A 19,966-nucleotide genomic window follows, 5' to 3' on the forward strand; every position below is an offset into this window, starting at 1 on the left:
TAGATGTTTCATATTAATGGATCAACATTCAGGAATATCCTCTTTTATGCTTGGTGCTTGTCAAAAATATGATTTACAGTGAAATGTATCACCACAGTTTAAAATTCATATAAACTCACAGTTTTATCTTTGTCCTTTAAATTATGGGCATAAAAATGTATTTTTAATGATGTATTTCAAGTAGAGTGATCTATTTGGAGTAAAATCATATTCTGACTACAATGATATTTATTTTTAACCTACAAAAAGCGATGAAGATGGCACCTGTAAAAAGAGATGATTTGCTAGATATTCCTTGAAATAGCGAAAGGGATAGAATTCTTACTCCCCCACTTGTCGCACTGAACAAAACATGTGAAAGTGACATTGTTATTGATACCCAATAAGAAGATGGAATGTTTTCACGACAGAATTTTTTGCGGTTTAAAAAAAAAATGTGTGTCCTTCTGGGAAGGAAATAATCAGTGTGAAAATATGCATTATACTTAGTCAGAACATTCTGCTGTATTTTTTCTCGCAGACAAAACTTGCCTTATACTCGCAGACAGAATTTGCGTATAAGGCCCAATGCATATGTCCCTTAATTTTAAGGTAGACCAAGCAACTTTGATATTTCCCCTTAATCCTGTTTTTCCTCTTATAAACGAGGAAATGGGATGTTGTGTGTTCCTCAAAGAGTTTTGTGTTTTGTATTCCACACATATTTCGGCCCTGTCTGAACGTCCCCTCTTCTAAAGGTCCACCGGAATGGTGCGGTAGGAATTCAATGGGCACTATTGTGTTTGAATATCCGGGCACTTTTTGATGGATATCTTCATGGTCATTGCTACTTGCTTTAATATTAATAATGGAAAAAGTCCAAAATGGACCAGTAAAATTGAGAACTTAAACAGAATTTGCATTCTCGAGCTTCAAAAGCCAGCATTCCTATTTTTAGTAATTCCGTAGATTCACTTTCTTAGGAAACTTGCAATCTTCTCTGGAAAGACAAGTAGCATTTTCGATGAAATTAGCTGCTTTGACACTGAGTTAATATTTTAAGCTGTGGTACAAAAAAAAATCTTTCTTCTCGATTATAAGATCGCTTATTTAATTCTTCCACAAGGATGCGAATTTTGATCTGCGTCCTAGCTTTAAGTGTAGCTGATGGAGATAATATTTCTCTAGTCCTTCAGTGTAATGTTTCTGATATTAAATTTTTCTGTCGTGTTAGTTACCTTCGTTTTATCCAGAGTGTCCTGGCTTAAAAAGTTATTCTATCTCTATCTTACTATTTGCAAAGAAAAAAATCCTGTTTTGTGAGTTTTATTTGTATAAGGGTGATTACTTTTAAATCATTATAAATATTTCACTCAAATGTTTCGTACCAAATCTTTTGCAGCAAGATCAATGTTATTGTTTTAATCTCCAGTTCACCAATAACAAAGCACTGAAAGATTTTCCATTCTTGATAACTATAACTGTTGCCAAAATAACAGAATTAACTTTCATGTTTTGAAAATTTAAAAATAACGAATGCTTAATTTTTTAATTTATGATAAATGCATATTTTTTTGGGGGGGAAATTAGTGACTTAATGCATTCATTCTGTTAGTGCTATCGCCGATTATTGGGATGTTGTCTTGTCATAATAATTTTCCTTGGACTGTCTCAAAACGACACAGGACAGAAAGAAAAAGAGAAAGCCTTATTGAGAGCAAAAAGCTTTACTTGTTACAAATATTTTACTTTTTTATTAATGTTTATTTTTTCTGTCTTGCAAGTAGTCAATAAATGTTCGCATTTTTCAACAGGAATATGTATCTTATTTAGTAACAATAACTTAAATATAATTTTAGGTACACATAACATGAAGCTTATGATGGCCATCAGCTGACGGCTTCACGTCTCTTAGGTTTTATCTTGAATTATATAAAATCTTCTTCGTGATCTGCCATTACCCTTCCAAAGCTCTGCCAGACTTTCTAAATAGTAGATAAAAATCTTTCGCTTACTTAATTTTCAATAACATTTACTCGATTTCTAGCTACAAAACTTTTTTTTTTAATTTAACGCAAGCAATTCATTTATCAATTGCATTTTATAATTAGGAAAATAAATTTTTATAGTTGTGGGTCAAATGTCACTTTAAACCTGCCCCCTTTTTTTGGCGTCATTTTGCTGTCATTTTGGTGTCAAGTTAACTATTAAAAACATCAAAAGCTGCGTCTAAATAAATTCGAAAGGTACGTTTAAATTAAGCGAACTTAAAAAATGAAGATTAAAAACCACAAAATGAATTTTAACCTGCATTACATACTAAATATTCATGAGCTGTGTCACCTTTTCTATTGTGAACGAAACATGAAATGTGATTTATTATTTATGTAAATAACATTAAATTTGTGATATGGAACAATGTTACGTAACTTGATTTACAACTGCATCGAAGTAAATGTGTAAATATGAAATACAATTACGCTTCAATCGAAAGTTGTTAAATTACATTTTTCCCTGCCACATTCAATAAATACAGGATTAAAGGACTGCCTGGAAAGAGGTCATAATTTGGCAAAGAAACATTTAAATATTTAAGATTTATTTTCGAAATTTCTATCTAATGCTTAATTTTATTACAAGAAAAATTATTTTATTTTTGAAATGAGGCATACAATGGTTAAATTTTTCCAGAGATAAATTTTAACTGAAATAATTTTATGCACATAACCTTTATTAATATTTAACTTATTCTATCTACTGGGTATCTTACTGCCAAAGACGATGCAATGGCACTCAGATAAACTAAGATAAACACTCAGATAAACTAAGATAAACACTCAGATAAAAAGTGATGGTTATGGTCAGAGCGAAATAAACCATTAAGCAATATAAGCACGTGCTTAGGCATCGGGTCTAGATATATATCTAGGAGGCAATGGCTTAGGGTATCAGAGAATGAGGACACTACAAAAAGGTCCTTAGGTAATCATGAAAAGAGGCATCAAACGGTTTACCATTGCCGGCTTTATCATGGAATGCCTGATAGAGCTAAACAAAAACCAAGAGAGAGATGTAATGAAGAAAAAATTGCTGTAAACATATTAGGGGGGCCTAAATTTTTCACCGTACTTAGGGGTTCTGAGGGTCTTAATCCAGTCCTTGGTTAGGTATATTAAGCTGTACTAGTACTAAGAATAGGGTACCCAGTGAAAATATGCTCTGTTAATTTAGAAGTCAAACAACAAAAATCAGCGTTATATTTTCAAATTTCACAGGACTAGCTTCGATGGTTTTACCGAACCATCAGCCTTGCAAAAGTGCAAATGAACGAGATAAGATATAATGATCAGATAAGAAAGCCTGGACAGGAGATAAGCTACTGGCGCCATCTGTTGATGAAACCAGAACTAAAACATAATTTCTTAAAGGCTGAAGGCAAAAATGGATTGGAATTGGGGCCGTTAACTAGAACAGAAAGATTTTTTTAACGTGAAATGCCTCTAGAAAATCCAGTTCTCCAATGGAAGACGTTTTTTGAATAATTATGGCAGCAGAAGAATTGAAAGTGAGATTTTCGGACCAACAATGTTGGGCAACAGAAGACTTCTGTGTTTCGTTTTTCTAACATATGCCTCATGTTGACTTTTTAATACTTTTTAAGGCGAAGTTTTAAGGCTCTCTTAGTTTGGCCAATGTAAATTAAACCACACTGGTAATGGCCAGTGTAAATTAAACCACACAATCCTGTAAATACCTCAGGAATTCATATCCGGAATGGGGTCCTTGAGTATGGAACTCGGAATTTTATTGATGGGAGAAAAAACGACCCGAAGTTAAGTTTCAGCAGAATACGTGCAAATTTATAGCTAATTGATGGAAAAAAAAGGAAATGACAAAAGATTTTTTATGATCTCCTAAAACAAGAGTGTGCCTTTTGGTGTGATGAGATGAGAATTTTTTAACTGCTTTTACCCTGTTTGAAGGTACGATACTTTTATCCTGTTTGAATGTAATAAAGATGATGTAAATAAAGTTATTTGAAGAATGAATTCCATTGATCTTGCTATTCAGTTTACTTTTGAACTTGACACTTCCAATTCTCTTCCGTTTCTCGACATTCTGGTCACACGTAACACATCCAACTTCAATACTACGGTTTACTTTTAAACCTTCTTGGGTTTGCCTTCCACCACACTTCAAATCATGTCATCAGACTAACCAAAAGTTAGCTTCATTTTATTCCTATTTTTTCCGTGCTCTTCAAGTTTGCTCCATCAAACTATCCCTTGATGAATAACTAAATTATTGAAAAGCAATAGCTATTGACAGGGCCCCAACATTATTAATCAAGCAGTTAAAAAAATCCTCGTCTCAACACTCCAAAAGGCACACTCTTGTTTTAGGAGATTATAAAAATTATGTTGTGATTCTCTTTCTTCCATCAATTAGCTATAAAGCTGCACGTATTTTGCAGAAATTTAACTTTCGTATAGTTTATTCTCCCATCAATAAAATTCCGAGTTCCATACTCAAGGACCCATTTCGGATATGAATTCCTGGGGTAGTTACCGGATTCCTTGCCAGTGTGGTTTAATTTACATTGGGAAAACTAAGAAAACCTTAAAATTTCGCGTTAAGGAACATGAGACATATGTTAGAAAAAAGAAAACACAGAATTCTTCTCTTGTCCAACATTGTTGGTCCGAAATCACACTTTAAATTTTTCTGCTGCCAAAATTATTGAAAAAACATCTTCCATTGGTGAACTGGATTTTCTAGAGGCATTTCACATCAAAAAAAATCTTTCTGTTTTAGTTAACGACCCTAATTCTAATCCATCTTTGCCTTCAGCCTTTAAAAAAATTGTGTTTTAGTTCTGTTTTCATCAACAGATGGCTCCAGTAGCTTATCGCCTGTCCAGGCTTTATTATCATATCTCGTTCATTTGCTCGTTTGCGCTTTTGCAGCTGAGGATGATGGTTCGGTAAAACCCTCGAAGCTAGTCCTGTGAAATTTGAAAATATAACGCTGATTTATGTTGTTTGACTTCTAAATTAATATTTGTTCGGCGTGTTATTGTATCTTAATTATATGCTCTGTTTTTCTAGTAATTTTTTAGGTATATATTTGTACCCGATTTTCTGATGTCGCAAATTCAACTGAACGATTTTCAACAACAGTAACAATAATAATAATTTATAGCACGCTCACATTCACACATCCTCAAATTTTTAATCAAGGATAATCCAAAAATATCATATTTTCAGATGTCGCAAATACAGCTAAGGGATTTCAATAATAATGACATTTTTTTTTTTTTAAATCTGAAAGTTTTCTGATTTTACATTATGCCCAAAATGTACTTCTTTTGACCTTTAGTATGTTACCTTTATTTATTAAATATTCTTTGCACTTAAACCATAAAATTCAATTCAACATCAATATCGCAAAAAATAAAATAAAATAAAATAATATGAGCATAGCTTTAGAATTTCAGTCTCGCGCGCTGGAGATAAAAATGATTTTTTTTTTTAAATTTCCGTATAATCTTGCCACTGCTCACTTTGAAATCTTTGAGTTTGTTAATCAGAAATTCGTTAAAGTGTTACAAAATATGAAATCGATAATAAAACAAATTCCAAATTCCAAATTAGAGCTTCCAGATGCCCATATTCATTGCAAGATTACTTTATTCAAAACTTCATGGCTCTAAATACCTTTGTTTCATCACAGTGCCAGAAACATGCATACATTTATGCAGTTTCTTAATTGTTTAATTTATTTAAATGTAACACAGTGCAATAATATTTGTTGGTAACCATATGAATGTGAATCGACATTTAAAGTATTCAAAGCAAAATGCCAAAACGAAATTAATAGCTCTTCTGGGCTAATAATAATAATAATAATAATAATCTGAAGGCCTTCGGATTTTATATTACGCCAAAAAGGGCGTTCTTTTAATGTCTTATGTGCTAACTTTATTTATTAAATACCATGTTATTGCACTTACACCACATTAAATTCTATTCAACACACCAAATATTTAAAAACAGTGTGTAGAAACTTTAGTTTATTTTTGAAGTAGGAGTTGTGAAAAATGCAATCGCAGGACTCCAACCTAGACCTCTCGAATTAGCGCAGAATGTGCTACCATTACACTACGTAAACATGCAGAATGGAGGGAGAAAACACCTCATATTCTCCCTTTTAAAGGTCGACTAGGAATAAGTGAACTCAATCGCCAAATTCCGGTGGTGAAAAATCATCATCCACCCCTTTTAGTTCGGAGGTCACTATAGATGTATTAGGTTATTTTTTAAATAGGGAACATGACTCGCCGGCCCTCGAACCTGGAGCCCTCGAATAAGCGCTGAGTGTGCTACCGTTACACTACGAAGGCAAGCAGAAAGGAGGGACAAAATTCCTTATAAGCGTAGCTTTAGAATTTCGGATAGACAGTCTCGAATGCTGAAGGCAAAAATGTTTTTTCGGCACAGTGTTGCCATTTCTCGCATTGAAACCATTGAGCTTGTTAATTAAAAATTCTTAAAGTTTTACAAAATATGAATAAAACTATAAATAAATTATATAATAATACTATAATAATTTATAATAGATAAATTATAGATAACAAAACTAATTCGAAATTTAAAAAACGGGTTTCCAGGTGCCCATGTTAAGGTAGTGGATTACATTATTGAAAACTTGATGGCTTTATATACCTGCGTTTTTTCACAATGTGAGAAACATACATTCATGCAGATTTTTTCTCATTTAATTTCTTTAAATCTAATACAGGGCGATAATATTTGGCGGCAGCAATTTAAAGTGTGATACGCCTTTTATAGTGAATCGACTCAAAATGCACTTTTAAGAATAATGACTGCTCTGGACAAACGCTCCTTTGGGCTCCTTTGGGCAACAATAATAATTGCATGTAAATCACGCTAAGACGCACTCACATTCAAACATTATAAAATGTTCAGTAACTGTAAGAGTAATCCAAAGTTTTTATAATTCTTGCCATCGTCACTCATTGATAATGTAATATTTTTTATTCTCTCTTTCTGTGTTTAAGAATACTGCATTAAGTGATTTAATTATGCAATAACTGATGTTTTAAGTAGATCTGTTGAAGCTGGAAAAGCGAATTAGGTTACAGCATTACACTCACTATTCTAAACTCAGTGATATTTCAAGTAGCTTCCCAAACAGCTTTTTTACGTTTAGTTTAAGAGCACGAGAGAATTTTTAGATGGTTGGAGACCTGTAAGGTGATTCAACCCCTTGCTTAATAACATGCAAAACTTGGATCTGTCAGCTGATATGAGTAAGTGAGTAATTAACAAACTCATAAGCAACATTTAATTCTGAGGAACACATTTAAAATGTTCTTAATTTCATAAAGCAAACTTTTTCCTAGTGAAATATTGATTGCATTTTAGTAATTCAAAGAAAATCGTCTCAGAACTTTATGTGAAACATTTGACGCAGTAATTTTTAATATCCATATGGACAGCTTATAGAGAAATTAGATATTTTTTGGAAAGCAGGAGACTTAAAAAATGAGCAACGCCTTCTCCGGGACTCGAACCACAGACCTCTCGAATACGCGTCAAGTGTACAGACCACTACACTACGAAGGCATGCTAAGAAGTCGGGAGAAATACCTTATAAGGTATATATTCAATAAAGTGTGCTATATTAACCGATGCCAAACAATTAACTGCCGAAACGTGATTAAAGTTAATTCTGTGAGTTATTCCTAAATCTGAGGGAACAAACTTCAGTTTTGATGTGTTATAGACAATAAAAAGGTCAATAAATTCCAATTTCTTACATAAAAGAATTAAGCTTTTACTATTTAATTTATTAAATAATAATGAATATTTCACTGATTTGAATTTTTGCTTTATGCCAAATATTGTATTTGCAGAAACCAACTACGTACAATTAAAATAGCTTTTACAAAATTATCCACCGTACTTTGAAAGGCTTAGGGTATAACTAGAATGAAAGTTTAAAGGAATGAAGCTTGTAGTCATCTATACCATATACTCCTGTATTAATGAGATTATGAAATTTGAGAGTTTGAAGAAATGAAACTTGTACTCATCTGTACTCTTTTGTATTAATGAGATTATGAAATTTTGGGGATGTTGATTGGGAAACTTTCGTCTAGACTCAATGCAAAACAATACAAGATCATCTAAGGCAAATGAACTTTATGCGACTTATCTATAAGACCACAGAATTTACATATTCTCTGTATAAATAATTCAACAAAATCTGAGAATAAAGCCGGCTTATTATGTGCAGATAAGTCATACTATTACATCTTGAATTATATCATGACAAAGTAAGTTTTTTTTTGGTGGGAGGGGTAAATTACATTCAGGAGAATAATTAATTAAAATTATTAATTCTCCAGCATGAAAGAGATTTAGGCTGTCTGAGATATTACATTAAAGATAGACTATATTCTGTGTGCGAATGATGCATTGAGGGTTTTGGCCGCAAAACTACATCTGAACACACTTCCATCCAAAATTTACGGAAAGGCACTTAATAATAACAGCAAAATGCGGTTTATTGAAGAAACTACCCCTGACTACCTAGGTGCCTATGTAATTAGCCTAAAGGGGCAATTTACCCCGAAGGAATAATTAAGATTTCGCATTTTGCATTCGTTCACTATAAACGGATCAAATTGTTACCAGCAAATACTAGAGTCCTGCTTTATATTTAAACAAATTAAATGATGAAAAATCTGAATGAATGTACGTATATTTCTGACATTGTGAAAAAATAACGTTACCTAGAGAAATCAAATTTTGAATAACGTAGTCCTCCACTCCACTTGGAGGCTTACTGAAATATGGGCTCCTGGAAGCCCAAATTTGGAATTTGTTTTATTATCTATTTCATATTTTATAAAAATATAACGAATTTTTGATTAACAGACTCAACGATTTCAAAGCGAACAATGGCAACACTGTACGAAAGGAAAAAACATATTTATCTCGAGCACGCGAGATTGTGTATCGGAAATTATAAATATATGCTCTTTTTAAATTACTTTGTGATATTGCTGTTGAACTGAATTTTATGGTTTACGTGCGAAGAACATGATATTTAATAAATAAAGGTAACAAACAAAACGTTAAAAAAAGCAATTTTGGGAGTAATATAAAATCTGAAGGCCTTTCGGACTTTTTTTTTTTTTTTTAATACAACTAGAATCCGACTCGGAATCCATGGAAACATAAGAATTTCATCGTAGTATAACAAAATCCACGTGAATATCTTACAAGTTAAAAAAAAAAAATATGTTTTTAAATTTGATTTCGAGATGGGTTTCAGGACCGTAGTAAAATAAAATATAATGTCTTCATTAAAATGCTAAATAATGAATGGCATTTAAGACTTCGTTGCTTTCCTGTTTCCTGTTCTTGCTTTATGATACTTCTACGATTATAAATGACATACGGAAAGTCAAATAAAAACTTCTGTTGCATATAATTTTAATTAAATTACTTATGTTTCTCTACGAGGCATCGTATTTTAGAAACCTGAAATCATGGCTATATTTTGAACGAACTCTAGTAATTAGTCAAGCTACGCTAGTCGGTCGCAAAGCAACATTATTCTTGACTTCTGAATTAACATTATTCTTATAATGGAAGGAAGAAAAATATTTAATTTTGTGACATAGATGCAGGATGGAGCATTACTTATACCGTTTGTTCTGTAAAACAACTCTTTTAAGCTCACTTTTGCGAGGTAAGCTTTCACTTTTATTTTAAATGACATCTCCGCAGCTGAAACATTGTCATTTTTTATTATGGAAATACATGGAGTCATAAATATTAAGAGATACTCAACGTCGTTTGAAAAGTTTAAAAAATATATATCCGACAATGTATGTCATTGTGACGAAAATTTCATTCTACAGTGCATTATTGATATAGATCACTATAGAAATCACGGAAGTCTACTGAGATTCTTTACACATTATTTTTCAGAAGATTGACTGTATACTTATTATCTTAGCCTACAAATTCTTGCTGGAAGTTCAAAGAAATTTATGTTTGTTCGCAATTTTAGTGTACCTACAAAAAATACTCGAGAGAAGGTTTCAGTAGTTCTTCTTAATACTTAAAATGACTTACTATCAGTTTTCTTTCTTTTAGTCCAAAGGGGCTTTATCGCTGAAGGACTCTAGTTTTCGTTTTACGATTTCGTGTTGAAAATTTTAAAAGACTGTGTCACTTTTCAAATCGTTGCCACCAAATACTATCTCCCTGTATTATATTTGAAGAAATTAAATAATAAAGAATCTGCATAAAGGTATGTATGTTTCTCGCATTGTGATAAAACAACGGTACCTAGAGCCATCCAATTTTGAATGACGTAATCCTACTGCGAAAATGGGCATCTGAAAGCCCAAATTTGAAACTTGGGATTTGTTTTATTATCGATTTCATATTTTGTAAAACTTTAAAGAATTTTTGATGAATAAACTCAAGGATTTCAAAGCCAGCAAGGGCAACGTTGTACATTTGTATCTCCAGCGCACGAGACTGTGTATCAGAAATTCTAAAGATGCGCTCATTTAAAATTTATTTCGCGACGTTGCTGTTGAACTGAAGTTTATGATTTAAGTGAAAAGAATATGATATTTATAAATAAGGGTAACACACAAAACGTTAAAAAAATACCCTTTGGATTTTTTTTTTTTTAAAATTTTTATTTATTTATTGTTTCAATGTTACAGATATTAAAAAAGGTTAAAGTGAATATTTGCGAATAACAATTTCAGGGTTGTCTGTTTTAAGAAAGAAGTGTCGTGGAAGGTATTCAAGTACTGTTGCGTGCGTACGGGTTTGTACCAGAGTTAATTCACATAGGTTAACAAATTTCCTTTATCAACAGGAACACTTCAAAGTTCTGGAATTTTCCACAGAAATACTTACACAGATATTTATAGTATTGTAGGATTTCCTTTAGTTTAATTAAAGAATTATTCAAATTTTTGTTATCTTTTCTGAACCCCTCAACTTCCCCTCGCATTTCCTCCCTAGGATGCAAATTTAAAATTAAGTGAAATCAGCATTTAAACTGGTGAATTTTGAAGTTTATTCGCGTTTTCGCTCGCCAGCGCACTTACGAATCTGTCCTTGCTGTTACGCGGAGCAGCTGGTACTTCTTTTTGACCATTTAAATAATTATCACGCAGAGTAGGTTGTAGAGTCAAACCAGTTAGCCTTAGCTTCAAGTGCTAGCCAACACTGCTCGTTAGCTTTGAATTGTTTGCGCAACGATTCTTAAGTTTCACTCAAGTCTTCGGTATTATTGTAAAGTTTTCTCAAGTTTCAAAGTAATCGCAAGTTCGGTATAATTGTACGAAGGTTATAGAAAATTAGAATGCTCCATGTCTATGGCAGTAGATTTGTACTGTGCTCTGGTACAATACACTGCATAATGAATTTGCAGTTGAATGTGCCTTCTAATATATCAGTAATCGTATTATACTATATTGGTAATATATCAGTAATTGTATTATATATTGGTAATATATCAGTAATTGTATTATATTTTGGAAATCGCACATTAGTATTGGCATTTGTAAGGTTCTTTGAATATTTTAGCTATTGTATCAGTAATTATTTAGTAATTTTTTGCATTAGTCCGAGGTTGCGTTATAAGGTACAATAATTGTTTAAGTACTAGCAATTGTATAATTGCATAATGTACTGGACTTGTTATAATTGTATAATGTACTGAATTTTGTAAGATGGAATATGTATTTGTGTTTCAGTTTATGCCAAAAAAAGTGGCAACTGAACAAAATATTAGTACGTAATCAGGATCGTATCTATCTAAGTTATATGCTGATGAAATATTGTGCATAGTAATTGTATAATGCAATAGCGATTATAATATAAGATATTGTAAGATGGATTTATCTAGTAATGTATGAGTATTTAATCAATAAGTGACTAATAAATGCCATAACTGTGTTTGTAATTAATACACTTCTGTCATTTATCCGTAAATGTACCAGTTGTAATATACTTGCAATTGTATTAAATATTGGTAACTATGTAATGCACAGGTACAACGTATTTGTATAATGTACTGTATTATAGATGTACTTTTAAATTTGTTTTTGTTTTTGCTTTGTATTACGCGCAGTAATATTATAAAGTATAGGAAAGTGGATAAAGTACTATATACTGTAAGGTAAATTTGCAAATGTGTGTAATGTATCAGTCTTGAAACAGGTTTTAGTATTTACCTAAGAATGAAAAAAGATATTACTCGTTAAGAAGTAGATTGATAAAACACTGTACTTGTACCTGCTGTATAATGCATTTCAATGTAAGAATACTTGTGAATAAGTAGATTTATAATACATTGTACTTCGACGTGCTGTATAATGCATTTTTGTAATAATATGGTACAAGATATTGGTCAATCAAATATTGGTAAATGTATAGTGTATAGGTATAAAGTGAAGGTATTGGAAGCATAACAGTAGTTTCATAATATGTAATAATTTTTGTATAATGCTTTTAACTCAGTTATGTCTTAGTACTTATTTAAGAATGTATTAGCATTTATTCAAGAATGTGCTGTGTATTTGTATTATGTAATTGCTCCACATATTTGAATCTATATTTTATATTTGTATTATGTATTAGTAAGTATGCATGTATTATGTACGATGGGTAAGAGATTCGTCTTTCTAAGAAACACAGTACTTTAATATCTTCAAGGACCTTTAACTGCTGAGTTGTTAACCAAGTCTGTATGGATTATGTAATACTCTGGGACGGAAGCCAACTCAGCGGATTTCAGGATTTCAGGTATTATTGTAAAGCACGAAGTACGTGTTTTTCTGTTCATAGTTGACAATAATAAAGTGCTTATTTTTGACACTTCTTCTGTGTTAAAGCCTGTGCAAGAAGTCGCCAGGTTCCTTAGTAGAATCTCGTAGAGTTTATGTGACCAAAGAGAGTGTGATCCTATAGTGTCGCAAAGTACAATCAGTAGTTGCCTTCAAACTACTAAGAACGTTAAACACAAAGCAATGCAAAGCGCCTCTAAAGAGAAACCCCGAAATATATCCTATCTCAACGCTGAACTAACAACTAGCATGAGTACCAGCAATAATGCAGATGTTCTTTCTGATGCTTTATATATGGTTTTCAACCAACCGTCGAGATATTTCTAGCACTTTCTGTTTCTCGAAATTACTAGAAAACAAAATGAGAGTTGAGTTACGGTTACAGTTAACACAATGATCAGTTTCATTTATTCAGTTCCAATACGTACGGTGATACACGGACAGGACCATAATGTCTCCAAGTTTGACGATTTCTCGCCAAATGTGGCAACAAAATAAGTCGTCAATACCGTTGGCAGCTTGGCGATATCTCGCCAAATTACCGAGATACGCATTTACTCAGAGTTAAAGAGATTTGCCCTTATATTCTTACTTTTGTGGCATAGCTCATCTCTTTAGATTTTTCATGTTAGATTGCACAGCAAAATACAAAAGTTTCACAAATGACTGCACTATAATCATCTATCTATGTGCAAAATTCGTAACAGTATGGTGGGTATTTACTTCACATATGAAATCAAACAAATTGAAGAATGCAGAGAGTACGTACCACAGAAGTAACCTAGAATGTAATAACTAGTGAAAGCGGCTTTACCTTCTGGGCTACTTAGTGTAATTTCTAGTTAGGTTGCTTTCAGTGAAAAAGGGACACGAGCGGAGTACATCAAATTAACTTATTTCCTTTTTTTTTTTTTTTTTTTTTTTTTTTCAGAATTTTAACAAGAACAGAAATTTATTAAAAATTAAAGTATAATATTGCGTATAATATGATGTTATGAGTCTTACTAGGCGAGGAAAATTACTCATTCAACTCAACTTCCAACACAATTTTTCTCAAATTCACTCAATTGTGGAATGCACAAACTTAATTTTCATGTAGATTTTGTGGAAACTGAAAGTGCCAATAATTTGTGCAAAAAAATAAATAAAATCGTTAATTAAGTAAATAGTTAATAATTTGTATTTTTATTTTTAGACAATAAACCGTGTGCTTGCTGGTAAGTTCAATAATTAATAATTATTAAATAGCTTACCTTGAATTTTCATCGACTTATAGTTAGTTACCTGGAAATACTTGAATTTCACACAGTAAAAAGAGTCAAAGAATTGAATAAGATTTCGATTTTTTTAGCTGTTAGAATTGTTTACACGAGTTCATTCTTTCTTAGCATCGAATACTAGTCGTTTGGTTTTATTTATTCTCTTGCTACAAAACACGGCAAAATTAAAAAAATATATTACGAATTAAACATCTGGCGCACGGGCAGCGCCATCTATAGAAAAAGGTAAAGTAAGGCATAAACATTTTTTAAAACTGAACAGGCTGCATCAAGATTCTCATAAGTCTTAAATTCAAAACATTTGGACATAAAAAGTATAACGTTCAGCAAAAATGTAAAAATATAAAATTATTGTTTATTCATTTTTGCAAACATGGAAATACTCGAAACAATGTAATTCTCATTTATTCCTATTATTCATACAAGCATAATACCAGAACTTCATAATGAACATTTTGCAGCATTTGTTTTCATTTCTATTGTACTTTATCATTTTTAATACACAGCTTTTTTTAACTGTATTCAATTCTTTGGAATATAATGGAACTTCCACTTCATGTTACATACAGACACTAAGCATTTTTCTCTTACTCTTTATTCGGCAAATACTGCTTTGTTTAATTCATTATTTATAGCACCTTATCTCGACAATCCTATCTGCATTATCAAATCCGTTCTTTTTTTCAAATGAAAATGTACTTTAGCTTAAATTATCTAACCACCCCAGATGAGAAGCAAATGTCCGAAACAAAGTGCTCCTTTCAAAAAGCTTAGCAATGCTAGAAAATGGTAATTTGAATTTAAGAAAAAATAACATAACTGACATGTTATATTACTCTCATTGTCATTCAGAAATTATGAGAATGCTTAATTAAAAATTATGGTTACTGCTGAGATATTTTTACAATGCACTTTGTATAAAGCATACGTTATATAATTTCTATAAAATAAATCTATCATTTTTAAAACAAAGGTTTAAATTATTATTTAAAAGGGGCAAGAAGGGCTATTAATTTCGGTTTGGCACCATACTTTAATTCACTATAAACGTTAATTCCCTTTTCAAATTGTTGCCACCAAATATTATCGCCATGTGTAATATTTAAAGAAATGAAATAATGAAGAAAATGCATAAATGTATATATTTCTAGCATTGTGATAAAATTTGATGGCGGTACCTAAAGCCATCAAATTTTGAACAACGTAATCTTCCACCGAATATGAGCTCTAGTAAAGGAATTTGAAATTTGCTTTATTATAGATTTCACATTTTGTAAAACTTTAATTTTGTAAACCGAATTTTTGATTAACGAACTCAAGAATTTCAAAGCGAGCAATGGCAACGTTGTATAAAAAAACCTTTTTATCTCCAGCGCGCGGAAATGTGTATCGCAAATTCTAAAGATATGCTCATTTTAAAATTATTTTGCGACATTATTATTGAACTGAATTTTATGGTTTAAGTGCAAAGAACATGATATTTAATAAATAAAGGTAGCACACAAAACGTTAAAAAAACGCCCGTTTGGACGTAATCTAAAATTTGAAACCTTTCAGATTTTCTTTTTCTTTTTTTTTTCTTTCTCTCTCTCTCTCTCTCTTTTTTTTTTTTTTTTTTTTTTTTTTTTTTTTTTTTTTTTTTTCCTATTTTTTTTAAAAGCAAGGGTATGATTTTTCAGAAAAAGTATGTTTTTGGGTCAAAATATCAATGTCATAACAATGCTATATCCTATGTCGCGCTTTTGAGATGGGAGAGAAACTATACAGAACTACTTTTTAATATTGTCTTATACAATATTACACGATAATAACTCTTTAACGCGATTTTTATTTTGATAAAAAACGGGATTTTGATAAAGAGCTTCATAACTGAATTTTTTTTCCAGCTATTCCATTTAAAATGCTTTATTCGAATCTTGTTTTAGGAACGTTATAAAATCAATGACACCAATAATTTTGCTTAAAATTCTGAATATGTATTGTTTATATATGTATGTATTCGTACGCGCATTTTACGTTTTGCGTAATAGAGTAAGATGGCAGCCGTGACTGATGACAACTACCATATACTCAATCACACATCATTATGGGTGCGAGAAGCATCCCAGAATTTTACATTACTTATGATATCTTTAGACAATGACGAGACAGTGTGACAAGTAACACGTGCTGGTAGAGAAAAGGAAGGCAGAAAGTAAATGCGCACTTAGAATCAGCGATATTTATAGAGTCAGTTCTTTGGTGAAATTTTGATCTCTGATTGGATAAACAATATGCGCATAGCTACGCTTACATAACATGGCATTAGATTAATTTTAAGATGATACATTATTAAGCATATATATTTAGTTTATATACATTATTAAGCAAGAAGATAAAATTATTATTATTAAGCAAGTAGAAGTAACCAAATTAAAATGAAGAATTTAAGGAATTTTTTGTCACGTTAAAGTTTTCTTTCGTATTTGAAAAATTAAGGCGCATTTAGCAGCAGTGAATACGTACTATATAAAGTCTGTTCTTTGCTGAAATTTTTATTTGTGATTGGATAAAAAATATTCACATTGTCACGCTTACGTAAAATGGTATGAAATATTAATTTTGAGATGACACACTTTAGATTCATTAGCATATGAAGTGGAAGTAGCCACATTAAAATGAGGAATAAAAAGGAATAGTGTCAAATTAAAATTATTAGTTATCTTTCATATAAGGACACGGTACATTTATATGTATGTGCACACCTACTATATATATACGTATATATATATATTTATATTTATAACAGGTTCATTTCTGAAATAATGTTTGTATGCAAGTGATTATATCGCCTTTAATGTTTCTCAAAGCATATCCAGCTGATATCGGCTCTTTTGCATTTGTTTGGGCTCGGCAGTTTTTTCCTACTTGGGGTTATATATATATATATTGTTCTGTAAGCTCAATAAGAAATATTCTTCATTCTATGTTTTACTTAATTAATAGTTATATTATCTAATTAATAGTTTATAGTAACATTATGCATCACATACAAACTTATATATTAAGCGTGATTTACAAATGCATCACAACAGCAAACTTAATTCCTTCATTTTAGGAATTCCTGATGGCTACGTAATTTTTAACAGAAAGTTTTATTAAATTTTATCAGCTATTATTAATTAATCAAATTGGATTTCTTATGCGTCTTCAAGCAAATGTAAGTGACAGAGAGGTAAAATGAATTTTAATATACATTTATGCTACAATAATACGCAAAAATTTAAAAGATCAATATTATTTAGTTCTTCAAATTTGGCTAATAGAATTTAAACACTTTTTGAAGTGATGTCTTAGTGATGTTCCGAACGTAGTCGGATACCTTAATACGTTAAAATACAGAAAGGTAAATAAAGCTTGCAAATAAAAGACTATTAATAACATAAATCTCTCACCTCTACAGATGAAAAATGAAGAACAGCCATCCACGAAATTTGGATAGACGCCATCTCCTTGAAGGCATTGATCCGATACAATCTCGCCGTGTGGATGAAGAATCTCATCGAGAACTGACGGGTTTTTCGGGTCAGGGCAAAGAGCTTTATCGGGTGGTTCACAGTGTCCGGCAGCCAGGCTGAAAACAAAACCCTTTGTGCACCAGAATGTTGCAGCTCTTCTTCCGCCCGAGCAAATGAAGAATACACGACAAGCTTGATTGTAGTCCGGGTAAGCACCATCCGGAAGCTGTGAACATAGGTCATCTAACAGATATGCAGCGCCACTTGAGAATTGTCCATGTTTAGAAACCTAAGAAAACAGATCATTAGTTATTTATGAGATTTTTCACTGAAAATAGTATATCAAAGGTCACCGTACAAAACTGTGCACGTTCTAAGTATCCCCTCGAAAATATCTGTCAAGTGCTAATTGATGAGTAGGATTATTCCATTCACTTAAAATTTATAGGTATCATTAAAAGGATAAACTTATAAGTAAGATTTGATTACTATTGAGGCGTTCAATAAATATCATCACATATTCAATAAAAGACATAGGACATGTTTAATGGGTGAAAACGGTCTTCCTTTGTCTTTTTAATTGTTGTATCTCACTCAATAAAAACATGATTTAAATAATGAAATAAGGATCGGAAGGCTTCTTCTTCCCATTTGAGACATAAATTTCTTCGTATATTACGAAGAGCAGCAGTTTATAATAAAAATATGCAATTACCTGTCTGTATATAAGCTCAAATTGGATTCTGTGTACTTTAATTAATAAAAACTCAACAGGAAAGGAACGAAATATTCTTATAAAACTTTCACTTCATATATATGTATATTTTTATTTTTATTTATTCTTATTATTATTATTTATTTTAATTATTATAATTATTTTAATTTTATTAATTATAAAACTGTTTGCTAGAGCGTGGAGACTTCTCTTACATCAAGAAGTAACTTAACATTTATTATTAATATTTATTGTTTTCAAATATGCATCTTTGCTCATGTAGTAGCTGATTTGTGTTGCTGAAACACTTGAAATATGAAATATGCTCTGCATTCCACATCTTTATGCTTTTTAACAGATCGGTATATCATAAGCCGACTAAGGACCCCAAGATATATGAATCCTAAGCTACACGTCTATCCTAAAATACACGATAATGTGCTGTTGATTGAACAATTTTTATAGGAATTTTATATTAAATTGAGTAAAAAATGTTAGCATACATTAAACTATTCTAAGCTCAGTAATTTAGATAATCTAAACGGAATCTAAGAATATAAAAAGTTTAAACTGAGGAGATTTTAAAATTATATCTGCAGTGTGTGAGATTTAGCCTAAGATTTTAACAATTATTCAAGTCAAAACTACTTTCCTGTCCATCCTAATTTCAGCTTATAATTTCTTACCAGAATGTAGTTTTAGTATCGGGTTTTAATGCAAATGAATAAGAGTAGTATTTCAATCGAAGTTCCGCTCACTTCGAAAGACAGCCTCAGAGTTTCTGTCTAGCACGCGTTTGCCTTTTGGCTACGTCTCTCTAAACTGTTACTACGCTCGGCCGCATTACAGGCCCTTGATAGCTTCGCTAGCTTATTCGATATTTAGGAACCAACCACTCAGAATTTTGATAGCTTCGGCTATATATCTTTAGTTAAGCATTAGTTAAGTCTTATTATTTTGAGATCAAGCAAAGTGGAAGCTTTGCTGTACGCCCTGAGAAAGGGACCGTCTGTTAACTCTTATTTTCAGCAATAAAGGGTAATTAACCCTTCTCGAGTTTAGGTCTCTGTTCCTGAACTTAAGCGATTATTCGCTTAGCAGTTCACTAGGTTCCTCGACATTTAGTTGTTATATAAAAGGGTGGAATCCCACGAGTGTTTAAGAACAAAGGAAAATTAACATGTAGAAACAGCAATACAACTTAAATATGGAAAACGTTAGATACGGCAATTAAATTTTTAAGGTTGTTTGTTCATTTTTCTAACTAGAAGTGATAATCATCGTTAAATGTTGAGAAAACAATGACTGCATAATATGAAATAGTAAGATTTTCTAGTTTTGACTCAGAAAACACTAATCAAGATTTAAGCTATACAAATCAGTTTAGAAAACATTGGTTTAAGCTTTTTCTTCTCTCTCTATTAAAATAGAGTTACCCATATTCGGTTGGATTTCTCTATTTGAATTAAGTACTTCTATCTAAAATATAACTAATAACGTTTTTAATAATATTCAGCTAAAGAATTTTCTTATAATTAAATACCATTATCAAATATATGAAAATATCAACGATCCTAGA

The 19,966-nt window shown here is 31.4% G+C and overlaps 1 protein-coding gene across 2 annotated transcripts in view; it reads right to left on the minus strand.

Moving 5' to 3' along the window:
* The window catches only part of LOC118183164 (uncharacterized), a 224,488-nt gene that overhangs the window by 42,436 nt on the left and 162,086 nt on the right, over positions 1–19,966 (minus strand). For both annotated transcript variants that reach the window (XM_035352605.2, XM_035352607.2), the window contains exon 3: positions 17,610–17,961. In XM_035352605.2, coding sequence (XP_035208496.1) covers positions 17,610–17,961 — 352 coding nt within the window. The remainder of the gene's footprint in view (positions 1–17,609; positions 17,962–19,966) is intronic.

This window comes from Stegodyphus dumicola, chromosome 3 (genome assembly GCF_044657685.1).
Source record: "Stegodyphus dumicola isolate Sdum_Otavi_A_Nest chromosome 3, ASM4465768v1".
NCBI lineage: Eukaryota > Metazoa > Arthropoda > Arachnida > Araneae > Eresidae > Stegodyphus > Stegodyphus dumicola.